Source organism: Atractosteus spatula, chromosome 7 (assembly GCF_055471065.1).
Source record: "Atractosteus spatula isolate fAtrSpa1 chromosome 7, fAtrSpa1.hap1, whole genome shotgun sequence".
In the NCBI taxonomy this organism is placed as follows: Eukaryota; Metazoa; Chordata; class Actinopteri; order Semionotiformes; family Lepisosteidae; genus Atractosteus; species Atractosteus spatula.
In genome coordinates, this window is record NC_142712.1 from 38,987,012 (window position 1) to 39,000,331 (window position 13,320).

The 13,320-nt window shown below is 44.2% G+C and overlaps 1 protein-coding gene across 1 annotated transcript; it reads right to left on the reverse strand.

The window, feature by feature from the left end:
• Nucleotides 1–119: 119 nt before the first annotated feature.
• wdr77 (WD repeat domain 77) lies at nt 120–12,822 on the reverse strand. Its single transcript, XM_088921991.1, has 10 exons — nt 12,435–12,822; nt 10,413–10,598; nt 9,289–9,430; nt 7,922–7,971; nt 7,088–7,158; nt 5,638–5,692; nt 5,094–5,156; nt 4,153–4,261; nt 3,514–3,582; nt 120–1,613 (listed from the first exon to the last, which is right to left on the reverse strand). The coding sequence occupies exons 1-10, from the start codon at nt 12,532–12,534 to the stop codon at nt 1,448–1,450; spliced, it is 1,011 nt and encodes a 336-aa protein (XP_088778117.1). The 5' UTR covers nt 12,535–12,822; the 3' UTR covers nt 120–1,447.
• Between the last annotated feature and the right edge of the window lie 498 nt (nt 12,823–13,320).

Here is a 13,320-nt window from a genome sequence, read left to right on the forward strand (position 1 = left end):
TGCAGATTGTCAGAAGAAAACTTATTTACATTATTTCCCCTGTTTAAAACCCAACAGCCAAACGTTGTGGCCAAGATATTAAAATTGTCCATGCCCTTACAAAAAAGGGTGCAACAAAATTTGAGGTTATGAATTTTATTAACAAAAATATTCCAGGTATTTAAACAAATGACAAAGGAATACTCTTTATAGTTATGCATTTTATAAACAAAAGAGGTGCTTGTCTAGTAAGACTATCAGAACGTTGAAGGCTGTGTTTTTCATATTGGATTGTGAGAGTGCTCCATTGTTCTAATAGACATGAACTTAAAACATCAAAATTCTGTGAGTGACTGCAATTCTGACCATTGACTAAATCTGAAAAAAAATTTATTTCCCAAAGACAGCTTACCACTCCGACCGGATATAAGTATGAGCTTTGTACTGAAAACCAAACAACCACACTCAGATCGCTGCTAGGATGTTCAAAAATGTAATGAAAAACAAAATGAGACACAAAAAAGATTACAGAAAGTCCTCTTCTGAACAAACTGCTGAATGTTCAACTGAAAAATCAAGCAGGTCACGCTGAACACTTCAGCTTTCATGCAGCTGCAACTTGGCAACAAAAAATGATTTTGCCACACCCAACTAGGTAGTTGAATACCAACTAGGTATTCAACATACAAACTTTTATTGAAGTGCTGTAATTTAAGAAATACTTTGATGCTGTCAGTGTTACCCACCCCCAGGAACAGGTACACAATGCAGGGAGTGTGACCTTCACTGAAATCATTGGTTAGAGAAAATACGTTTTATCACAGTGCTCTGTTTGTATTTAAATGACACTGGCTCTTTAAAGTAAATGAAGGTTGTAAAGGAATAAGCAGAAGGGAGCACAACGGGTAAATAGAGCTGCATGAAACTATTACTCTGTAAGGCAGTAGATGTTTTTTTGGAAAGGTATTTAATGATCTTGACAGGTGTGCCTAACCCCTAAGTTGAATTTTGATGCTCAAAATCACCCCATTTGAAATCTCATTAGTATACCAATAGTTTTCATACAGTTCTGTTTGTTTGATAATCTGAAAAACGCACTGTGCCTGGTATAAATTCAAATTAACAGTCTGAATTACAAAAATGCACCCTGGGACCAGTGTTTTCTGTTCAAGCTGGGATCCACAACTACATCTAGGAATCACATCACCTTTGCTCACGATGACAGCATGTTGCCACTTTTGCTTAGTAAACACACTTTGTAGGTCAGTACTCGATGACTGGTGGTCCCTGCCAAACCTGCAGGGCTGTTGCACAGCAGGACCAGGACTCCAGACCCATCTTTCGCAGAGGAGTCTTAATTGCCCAGGATGCTCGTTAACCGTTTCGATGTGAACATGAGCGACGTGCCCAGCGCCACCCTCTGCTCCCTTAGGAAGAGGCTCTGGAGTGAGGGTACGCAGGCCTGGGCCTAGGGATGGGTGGGGGCGACCGCATCTGCCGTTGGGGGCGTCTCTTCCTGGCCCACTGAGTGGTGCAGGACCTGGTGGTCCCAGCCAGCCGTGGTGAGGGTGGAGGAGCCGGCAGGAGCCCAGGACACACCCCGCACAAAGTCCTGGTGCCGTCTGTCCCTGAAACTGAAGCAGAGGCACGGCCGGGAATGTCATGCGCCAGCAGACACAAGCACCTGCTGTGTCTGAGCCTGCTGGGAGCTCCACACTCCACCCAGCCTTCTCAGATGTCAAATCTCAAGCGAAACCTCATGTGAAAAAGCACAATAGTGACCTCTAGTGGTTCAGGAAAATACACGCAAACTTATAGGGTGCTCCCTTTCATGTGTGTGGTTTTTCCCAACACGCATGTTTCAATTGGCTAGCAAAACACGTAGGCGTCCCACACGTCTCCTGAAAATGATTCTCAGCTTTATTTGTGGGGAATGGTCAACAGCTTTTTTGGTTTCTATTAAGTTAAGCAAAAGCTACCCTTTCAAAAAAGCCTGCTCTACCCCCAGATTATCCTCTAGTGCAGTGGTTCTCAAACTGTGGCACACCACCAGCTGGTACGCCATATGACCCTGGAACTTTGTTGTGTGAGCTGAAAAATCGGGACGGGTTTTCATATTTTCTATTTTAAGACGTGTCAAATACGCAGCCTACGTACTGCGATACAGCGCGCGCTAATACTTGAGTGGACACAGAGCTACAATGTAATTCTATACCATTCTATAGGAATGCATGCTATGAACGCAAGTGACCAATTGTATTTAAAAAAGTTATCTCCACCAAATAGAGAGGTAGGAGAATGTGCATGATTTTGGAACAATGCCAATGTTGTAAACACAGGAACACATACTACGAACACTGGAAATCTTGTGAGGACAGGAAAGCGCGATAGATAACAGAAAATATTTAAGAACTGTTCTAAGTTAATTTGAGAAAAATACACCAAGCGTCTCTGTGTTTCGCTCCCATGCGCATGAAATAAAAACTTAACTTCTGAGACTGACTCCTGAAACGGAAACGGGGAAAAATGCAAGCTTGCGGATTGCTAAAGCAGGTAAGCCCCATACTATTTTTGAAGAACCTTATTTACTGTTGGCAAAAGAGCTGAAGCTGCTAAACAGCTCGACCTGCTGCCCCCTCTGAAAGATACAGTCACTCATAGAATTATTGATATGGCAGATGATATCAAAAGTACGATGATAGAGCGCGTTAAGATGAGCAGATACTTTTCACTGCAATTAGATGAGTCTGTAGTCGATTTGGCCAATTCGCTCGTTTACGTTAGATACGAGTTTGAGGGTACGTCCCATGAGGACTTTCTGTTCTGTAAACCGCTACCAACAGGACCTACAGGAGAGCACATATTTCAGCTTCTGAATGAATTTATCGAAGAGAATGGCATCGATGCTAGAGCGATGACAAGCTGACACAGCGGTGTAGTTGCACGAATTAGAGAGGTTGCTCCAGAAATGAATGGACGCATTGCAACATCCACCGCGAGACCTTTGCCGTCAAGAAAATGCCTGACGATTTCAAATCTGTTAAGACTCTGTTGTGAATTGTATCAAGGCTCAAAAAATGAATTCACATCTGCTTTGCTCGACTAAACAGGCTCACCCCTCTCACTGAAATGGTGCCTTTTTGTTTATATTTATTTGTTGTTGTTCCTGTTTTTTCTTCTGTAAAGGGCTTTGAGAAGCCACCTTTAAAGGCGCTATATCAAATAAAGTTTATTATTATAATATTTGTTATATGTGTATGTGAGTGTGTGCGCACACGTGCTCATGTTGGTCGTTGAGATTTTCTGGGGGCCCTATGAGAAGATGACTTGTAGGTGGTACTTGGATGCTTTGGTTTGATCAGGGGTGGTACTTGGTCCAAAAAGTTGAAGAACCACTGCTCTAGTGTATTTCCAACTTGGGAGCTGAAGGAAAAGCAACTAAGAGCTCACAATTATATCTTCTGAAATAAAAAAGCATGAACAATGGAATGTCAAAAAACATCTAACATCACTGCGCAGCTTTCTCCTACTTACATTTCTGAATAATTGGAGTCCACTGCTGCAACTGAACAGTCATCACTGATTGAGGCCAGGAAGGGGGAACTGTGAAACAGACAAGGAGGCAGTTCAGGACCATGGTGCTTCCAGCAAAGCCAAAAACTGCGCTTAAACTCTCGTTTAAAAGGTTTACACTGAAGATGTGTGGCGCAGCCAAGTAAGGGACAGACTGAGAGCTCCAGGGCTCATCAGGATTCATCAACAGAAAACTAATTCTGCGAGTACGGCTGATCTGATTGCTCACCGAAACAACCACTTCAACTCAGTAATTAAATCAGTAATTGAAACAGATCAGTAAACACGAGTTCTGCAGCCCACAGTGACTGGAGCTGCTCTGCACCACAAGCGATCGCTGATCGACCACAGAGGTAAAATACTGGATCTTCCAATTCACCTTTTCACCAGAGCCAGTTTCTTAATCAGGTCCATTGATTCTTAAATCCATTCAAATAATGCAGCAGAGGAGCAGCCATCTGGTGTTAAAACATCCACTTTGTTGTTTAAAGCTGTGATTATCTGGTGGACAGCAGGAGAATGGCCCTGAAACCTCAGCTTGTGCTCAAAATGGTCCGCAGTCGTACGGACAGTGTTCCTGTGCCACAGCTGGATGTTCACCTGTGCGAGGAGAAGGCCAGGCCGGTGACCCTGCGGGTGTGGGTGTCCATCTTCTTTATGCTGTCACTGGCTTGGAGCTCCCTCACGAACACTTGGCCCAGGTCGTCTCCTGAGGGCAGTAGAAACACCCAGTGAGCTCCCGAGAGGAACAAATCAAGCCACCAAATGCAGCTGCTAGTTTTGCTGACGGAGGTGGGGGGCATTTCGGTTAACTTGCCAATACACCTTGTAAGTAGAACAAACTTTCAGATCGGCGTCTCCAAAAACCAGCTGAACCAGCCTAATTTGCAGCCTCTGGGGGAAGCACTTACTCAGCATGCTTCTATAGTAATGCGCAGCTAATCAACTCCAATTAACACTTCCAATTAAAAAATAATTTCCCAAATGAGAATTCATGACAAAAGGAGTTGCACACTATACAAATACAGTGGCTGTTAACACCCTGAACTTGGTGTGCAGATAAGAAAAATTATTTTTTCTGATGAAAAAGAATTAATGTTTATGTTGAGGTATCATTTACATATTGTAAACTGCTACACTGACAGCCTGGAGGTACCGAACCTTTTTAATCTTGAACAGAGATGACTAAGATGGGACCTGATGAGAATTCGAAATCCTCAAAGACACTGATAAAATCAATTCAACGAACGTCCTCAGATTCAATAATGAAATGCAAACCAGAGGAGACGCATAGAAACTGTGTTAAAGCACATTTAAAACCAAAAACACAAAGCACTGATTGAATTTTTACAGTTTTTTCAGCGCATTTAAACTGTATTGTAATATTACTAGTGTGCACACCTGCATTGTGTATCTGCAGCCTAAGGACGGTGCCCTGAATTAATCTGTCAGCTAATGTCAGAACCCTGATGATAAACTTGCTTTATTAAGGACACGGTGAGCAGTGACAGTCGGACATCTGTTCGAGTCAGGCTCCTTACCATAGGCAAAGATATTGCTTCGCTGAGGGTGCCAGGCTAAAGAGGTAGGGCAGCACTGAGTGTCTGCAGAGGACAGAAATAAAATAAAATTAAAGAAAGCCTTTACTCTTAGAACAAGGAGCTTCAGGGCATGCAGTTCTTACATTAAAAAAATATCATGTGTCCACAGGTTAACTCCACTGTAAGATAACAAAATAGTTCAACAGCCTGTGCATTACAGTTTTCAATTTACACCTATTGCAAACTGTGATGATTCCCTCTATTCAGGGTGCAGAGCACAATGCCTACAGTATAGCCTCTTCCATATTCCTTACAAATATGTATTCCTCACATCACAGTATTCCTACTAGAGAATTGAGTTCAGTATTACTCACAGCAGCTAGTGGATAAGCAGTATCCACTGTTAGAGCAATGTATGCAAGAAGAGCTGTTGATCGGTAGTTTTTTTTTGTTGTATGAAATTAACTGTACGTACAACGGATCTGGTGAATTCCCCCCCCCCATTCAAAATACGGATGTTGTAACATCAAAGCAAGCAGCTCACCAATTCGAGAGGCAGGTTTGGGCTTCCTCCTGTCCCATAGCAGCAACCGGCCGTCCTGCAAGAGAAGGCAAAATCGCACCCTCTGAGATCCCTTTCAAGCTGCAAAATGAGATTCTGACCCCGCAGAAACATCCAGGAATCCCCCACGTTTCTCTACAAGAGACGTGGGGGGCCGTGTTCAAACACCAGGACATCTGCAGATCAAACAAGCCTGACAGGTCTTCCAGATACAATTCTGGAAGTCTGTGCTGAACTTTCTGGGTGAACATGTTGAAAGCAAGAGCCCATGAGCACCGGGCGGCTCTGCACCAGTAAGCACAACATGCCACCCCAGAATTCTGCACCCCGATTCCAGCCCAATAAAGGAAATAGTTTTTTTTTTTAAAAAAAACTTCTGTTTTCAAACAAATGATACACAAATGAATATATGAAAGATAAGTGGCAAAGAACTACTGCCTAGATGACTGATATTTGGGAATATACATGTTAAAGTATTTTGGAACAGCGGCACTTGTTCTCAAGGCTTCGGAAATTAATCAAACACATAGTCTCCCACTCATCAGTACTGTCGGTTTCACCAATTTAGGGCAATTTTGAGTGTGGGATTTTGTCTTTGTAGCCGTGTTGAAAAAAGTGTGCAGAATTCACACAGCAGTCATCACACAACAAAGGCTTCTGGAAGTAATTCTTTTGGCAGATTTAAGCTCCCACTCAGTTTTCTTGCTTTCTACTCGTAGCGTGAGGCAGCAAATTATGTACACAGCTGACTTCTTACAGTATTTGTGTGGGAATTACATAATGCTGCTGAGCATTTCGGTCGATCCCCAAAATGAAATGCTTCAGGGGATGCATGAAGGTTACTTTAAACTCTCTCAAACCTAAGTCAAACTTAGGGTATACACACTGTGCCAAAGCAGATCTTTAGGGTACAATTAAGATAAGATCACTTTGTTAGCCCTATACAATTTCTTGCATTAAGAATTTGTGTTTTCGCATACCCCAACTTGCTCTCCGTGAGACACACAGACACCCAGAAAGAGAAAGAGAAGCCTTGGAGCAGTTGGGGTTAAGGGCCTTGCTCAGGGGCCCAACGGAGTAGTTCCTCTGCCGGCCGCGGGATTTGAACCGGCAACCTTCCAGCCACAGGCACAGCTCCTTAGCCACAGAGCCACCGCTCCACCCCAAGAATTCCTGAGTACTGATGAGCCTGATACTCACCACCTAGCAGACGTAAGTGGGTGCCGTTCTAGGACTTACGAAGGCTAGTCGGATAAGAGATGGGTGCTTGTTTTAGGAAAGTAACGTGGGCCCATGTGCGCTGCCTCTCTTGAAGGCACTAAAGTTGACTAGTTGCTGCCTCACATCTGTCTGTCCTAGTGCAATGCATACAACAGAACATAAAAAAGTACTTGACTGGGCATCCAAAGTTATCTGACCAACAGTCTCTTACCTGCCCGCAGGAAAGAAACAGCGCCTCTTCACTGGGGCTACAGGATACGCAGGTGACGGAGCTAGAATGAGCTGGAGAGAGAGTGCATGAACACTGAAGCACTGGTATTATAAAGATAATAATTCATGATTTCTTGCACTTGCATAGAGATGTTCCTCATAAAGGATCCCTAGCTTTAATATATATGAGGGAACCTTATCCTTCACTGCTGAAATGCAGCACTCAGCTGGATGACAGAGAAGCCCTTGATCACCAGCAGCCCCACTGCACATGACAGGTGGAGAAGTGGGAAATCACTCAGTCAATTGATTTAAAAAAGGTCAGACTGTGCAAGTCAAGAGTGGAATTTAGCTAGGAAACAGAGGTTAAAACCCCTACTCTTACTAGCAGTGCCAAGAGATTTTCATGGGAATCTTAATGAGCAAGCAGTAAGAAACTCTTGTTGAACATCTCATCCAAAGTCATACTGGGGAACAGATTTGGAAATTCTGGTTCAGAGGGATCAATACCACCACTTAACTGCAGTAACCTGGTTTTCATTCCCAGGACTGACCAGACCCAGCCTTGCTTAGCTTCAGGATCAGACTACAAGGTGGAAATGCTGGCAATGTATTAAAATCTTCTGCTGTAATTCATATAAAAAGATGTATCCGACAAGTTTTTGATATAAGCTAAATTAAAAATCACACAAACATTCTGGATCATTGCACCTCAAAGCCAATTACGGCACTGATCAGGAAAGGCATAAAGTAACGCTTACATTGCGTTGCACTAAATAACAACAGGGAGCTAAAATCTCTCTTTAATGTATTGCTAGATCCCAAATCCACTCACCATTATAGGAGTTGACCACAGTTTCCTGGGCAAGATCCCAGACTTTGATCCTGAAAGGAAAAGGATAAGGACAGGATGCCAAACTTTAAACATTTTAAGAAACCGATCCTACAAGTATAACTGTACTCAAGCCTTGCAAAAGATGGCTTCCCACATGGTGTTCTGCTACTCTGTACTTTCAACACAAAAAAGACCATCTGCAAAAGACCATATGAAAAGTCTATAACAATAGGCGACTCCAAATCTGTTGACGTTCAAGCAATATAACATGAAGATATAATCATATATTCAAGCCTAGCCCTTTAATTCAATGTTTAAAGAATAATATTTCAACTAATCTTCATCACCTCAAGCACTTAGCAAAGTGCTCAAACATTTCAAAAGTTATTAACACATTACACTGAACTGAAACATCCAGATACCTCAAAATACATGACACGCCTAATTTCAATCAAGTCATCGTAACCAATGAGTATTCATATTATTAAAGTGTACAGTCTCATAAATACAACCACCTTAATCTTATTACAAAATTCCTATTAATAATCAGTAATAATGACCTACAATTTTAAATTGGCATAATTATAGAATAGCTATTGAGTCGGCTAACATTTGAAAACTTGAGGCTAATTAGGTTTCAAAGGACATACACAATTAATGTCCACATTCCCTTTGTACGCCACCAGGTTTTAAAGGAGGCCATTAAATCATGGATTTTTGAAGACCTGGGACAATCTAACAGTGATCGCTTAATCAGGTGATCTTTTAAATGGAGCAATTTAGAGATCACTGGAGATCAAATTCTGAAGACCACTCAGCCCTCGTGGCCCAGAAGCCTCTTAACTGAAAAACCTACTTGCGTAACCGATCTATACATCAGATCTTAATTGATCTTCCTGGTTTTCCTGACCTACAAAACTAACCGCAATGGGTTTCTCCAGGACCAGGGTAGGAGATGCCTGCCATAGTCAGTCACATTAACACTGTAATCTCACAGAACACAGAGTCCGAACAGAACATTGACATTTTCCAAACTAATTATTTCTGGTGGTTGTATATACAAACACAATGAGTACTTGCATTCTGTGTTGCCCTGAATACAACAGAATGTGTGTGTATGGGATCAGGAGACAAACAGGAGGTCACATCCACTGTCCTAATGTGGATGTCAACACTAAGTAAAAAAAAATCTGATTTACAGAGATCTATTTCAAAGTTTTACTCTTTTAGCAATTCCTACATTTCCATTTTTCTGCCACAATGCAGCACAATGGTCCTGCACTGAGGTCGATGGATTAAGGCCCGGCACAGGGCAGCAGGCATGAGCTCCTGGCTTTCAGAGAGCAGGCAGTGAAGAGCACACTGACCAGCAGTCCATGCTGCCACTGACCGCCTGTGTCCCCTGGGCCAGCGGGCTGACGGTGGTGACGATGTCATCGTGGTGGTGGTGGCAGAACTTGCTGACGATCAGGGACTCGTCCTCGGCCAGCTCCCACAGCTCCACCGCGCCTGGGACAACAGACAGGCAGACATGGCAGAGACGACAGCGTGTCAGCTCTCCACACACTCACAGCAGCACAGAAATCGCCCCAGCCACTTCAGTCAGAGCAGGGACAGCTAGTTCCCTCTCTCTCTCTCATCACAGAAGCCCAGTTGGGTTCCCACTCCCCTACCAGAACAATCTAGGACTAAAACAAAAGGTAGGTTTAACACTGGGATCAAAGAAGGCAAAGCACTATCTTAACTCTGCAATAAAACTAATCTTTCTCTTGGCGCCCCGCCCCACAACACAGCTTAGGACACGGACGGAATTGATGGGGCAGATTCCTGCTTTATAAGCCCCCCGCAGGGCCTGCGGTACGCAGCTCACCACCCCATTGGTGGACGTCTTTCAGAACAGCCGCTGTCAGGCCAGGACCTTCAGCAGAAGGAAAACCTGCAACAACCTCAACCTGCCACTCACTGAATCATCAGTGCTCTCCTCGACAGAAACGACAGAACGAATCGCTTTCATACTTCACTATCAGAACTGGCTTCAAGCTTCAGAGAGGAGGAAGATCATTTACAAGGGGGTGAAATTATCCGCTATATGGGGAATGAGAAGCACCATCACTACTATATGGGGGATGAGATTCACCATCACTACTATATGGGGAATGAGAAGGAACAACGTAGCAGTTGCATTTTCAATTGCCATTTTCCTGCAAACCAACACTTCTTCAATTACCCCCTAGCGTTCACCCTGTACCTTCCTAACACTTAAGGCTGTTGCACCCAACAGCTTCACCCAACGAAACCGATAACCTGAGGTATTTAAATATCAAATATAGTATAACATACAGATTTTCCCTTAGCTGGTTTAAAAGTAATACATTGCTTCAAGCCACCCTCCCATACACTCAGAGCACGACCAAGGCAGATCTCCAGTGCTGAGCCCAGCTGGCCCCGGTTACTGCTCTGCCACTCCAACCAGAACCACGAGGAAACTCACCAGAGTCCGAGCCCACAAGGATACTCCGCTCGGACACCCACTTCGCGTCCGCCACGCCAGCCTCAGTCTGCACCCCGGCGCTGCAGTGCCCCTCTTTCGGAGCCAGCTGGGGGTCCTTGAACACCCAGATGGAGCCCAGCCAGCAGCGCCCCATCAGGCTGGAGGCACTGAGCAGCAGGGAGCCATCTGGAGGAGAGAGACAAACAAACGCCACAGCGTTCAGGGCAGAGGTTCTCCGGGGAGAACTATCAGCCAGCTACTGCGGGAAAATGGGTCACTGCTCAACAAGGAAGAGGACACCAGCAGAAACTACGAGAAAGAGCATTTAAAATGCATCTGCACACAACTAGACTCCAAAATAGCTTCTTCCCCAGAGCCGTCAAGTTGGTGACGCCCCCACTCCCTCCCATCATACTATGATCTCTCCTAACGTCTTCCTATACCCACAAGGACTGTACTCCAACACCACTACACACACGACATGTAAGCCAAAATTGTACTGTCCCTTCGATAGCTCAGTAAAACTGTATCAGTCATAATATTTATTAATCACCATACTATTTTTGCACTGTTCCAAGAATTACCTTGCACTGTTTTTGTCCTGTTATATTTTCTGTTTGCGGAATTTTGCACAGTTTTGATTACATGATTACATGTTATTTATGTTATGTTATTACATGTTACTGTTATTGTTATTGTGTTACTGTCTATTGTCTTATCTTCTGTCCTATTTATATACTGCACCTGAGTGACTAATGAGAAACACTTTTCATTATACTATGCACCTGTGAAAGTATAATGGCAATAAAGTTGAATTGAATTGAAATTGAAAATTGAGAAAAGGAGGCAATTCTTTAAGGCCAGCCGCACAGCCGTGGTTTATTTCAAAAAATGGCTGGAAAAGACCCTCAGATTGATCAGCTTTCGGCAACCAAAAGCCTACATTTTCCAAATGAGTGTAACCTCTCTTATGTAGACGTACCAGGGAAAGGCTTAGTTCTGAGAAAGTACTGACGTCTACCTGCCTTGAGGCAATATCTCCTAATGGAAGCCACACTCCTTTACTCATAGAACAACTACGTTTTTAATTGATCTTCTATACCCAGATGCATCTGCCTAAGCACGTACTGAATTAAGGTCAGGAGAGCCCTGTCAATGCACTCCTCCGCCCGTAATCCCTTTCAGAGCACCCCTGTCTCCTCACTGTCCCGTTCTCAGCTGCTTGTAGCCTGCTGCCCTCTGTCCGTATCCCGTCACCTAGATATGCAACACCCCACAGTCCCTCCTTCTCCCCCCGGCACCCTGGGGAAGGAAACACCTAGCAAACAAAATGAGGTCTTTTTGTCTCAAAAAGAAGAAAAAGAAAGCCCTCCCCATCAACAGCCGACACGTTCCAAAATACAGGCTCTTCCCGATTGCCACTTATACCTGCGGTTATGCCAAGCTAGGCAGCGAATTTCTGTACCGGGCACTCGGAACGTACAAAAGCACACGAACCACGCTCGTTTTCACACCGCGCTGGCCGACACAACGGGACAGCTCTCCGGACCGCCGAGCGGGCCTGCGCAAACACAGCAGTCACGCTGTCTGGCTTCTACCGCCGGCGGCTCCCCGGGTTTGTGGTCTCGCAGAGCTTAACGAAAGCTCGTGGACTCGGAAGTGCATTCCGAGATAACCTGCGGCTCATGCCGGACAGTTAGAGACTTTCTGAACGGCGGCATAAACGTTCACACACACGGCGGCTACTCGGTAATGTACAACAGGTTGCTACTACGAGAACTTTGATGTCACTGTGTTTCCTGTGCTCCTTCAATGCCCAGTTGGACGGGTAGCGTGGCTTTCATTAAAAATAAAACATACAGCCACTAATGGCATACGAAAACAGAGTGCCAGGTAAAACTTGGTTTTAATTGTATTGTTCACCGATACAATTAAAGACCCGAGATCAAACAGGCCACATGCACGCCATGCTGCTTTGTATAACCCACAGACGACACGCCAATTAAACACGTAATTATTTACCTGCTCTGTACTGGACTGAGTCCAGATGTTTTTCCATGCAAGCCGGGGCATTGGGAGGTATTTTCCAGCGATTTTCCTTTATCATAGCTGTAGTATTCATTCACACGCGGCTGCTGCTGCTGCTTAGATCAATAAACACCAACGAACTGGATTTCCGTTCTTTACTCTCCTCGATTGCTCCCGGCTCCGGACTTAAGGTTCCACATACAACAAGGCGCCAAGCCCGATTTCCGAATCCACCTCCAGCGACCCTCTCCACTCCAGTCCTCCCTGCCGAAAAGGTGTCAACTTTACCCTGCTGACACGCTCACTCTCCTCTTTTCCCCCCCGATCCAGACCCGCGAATGAATGAGCCAGAACTCCTGCCAAGGTCCATCCACCACGTGCTTCCGCTTCCAGGTCCCCCCTCTGCACCAGCCCTGCCTCCGTTGGCCTCGTTCTCGCGCGAGTACCGGTTGCTTGGTTACCATTTGATTTGCCGCCCCTTTCCGCATATAATCATCGCGAAGTGCAGATACAGTACTGCAGAGCTAACGTCGACCCTCTGCAGGGTCTTATACGAATAAAACGTCACGATTTTGATTTGTATTCCTAAAAACGATGCACTTGAATACTTATTATTTAAAAATCTTTATCCAAGAGTTTAGTTGCATGTATATTCCAAAGAATTACTGTAAACATTGTGAGTCAAATACGTGGTGCATAGATGACATCTAAGACTTAACCATCGCACGAGTAAGCAATAATAAAAACGGCTCATGCAAAGCAAAAGATACATCATTTTTAAACACATTAGTAAATATTTTACTAAATTACTATTAATGTTATACACTTAATCGGAAATTCGGGAGTTAAGTGCTTTGTTCACAGTGTGCATGAGTTTAAT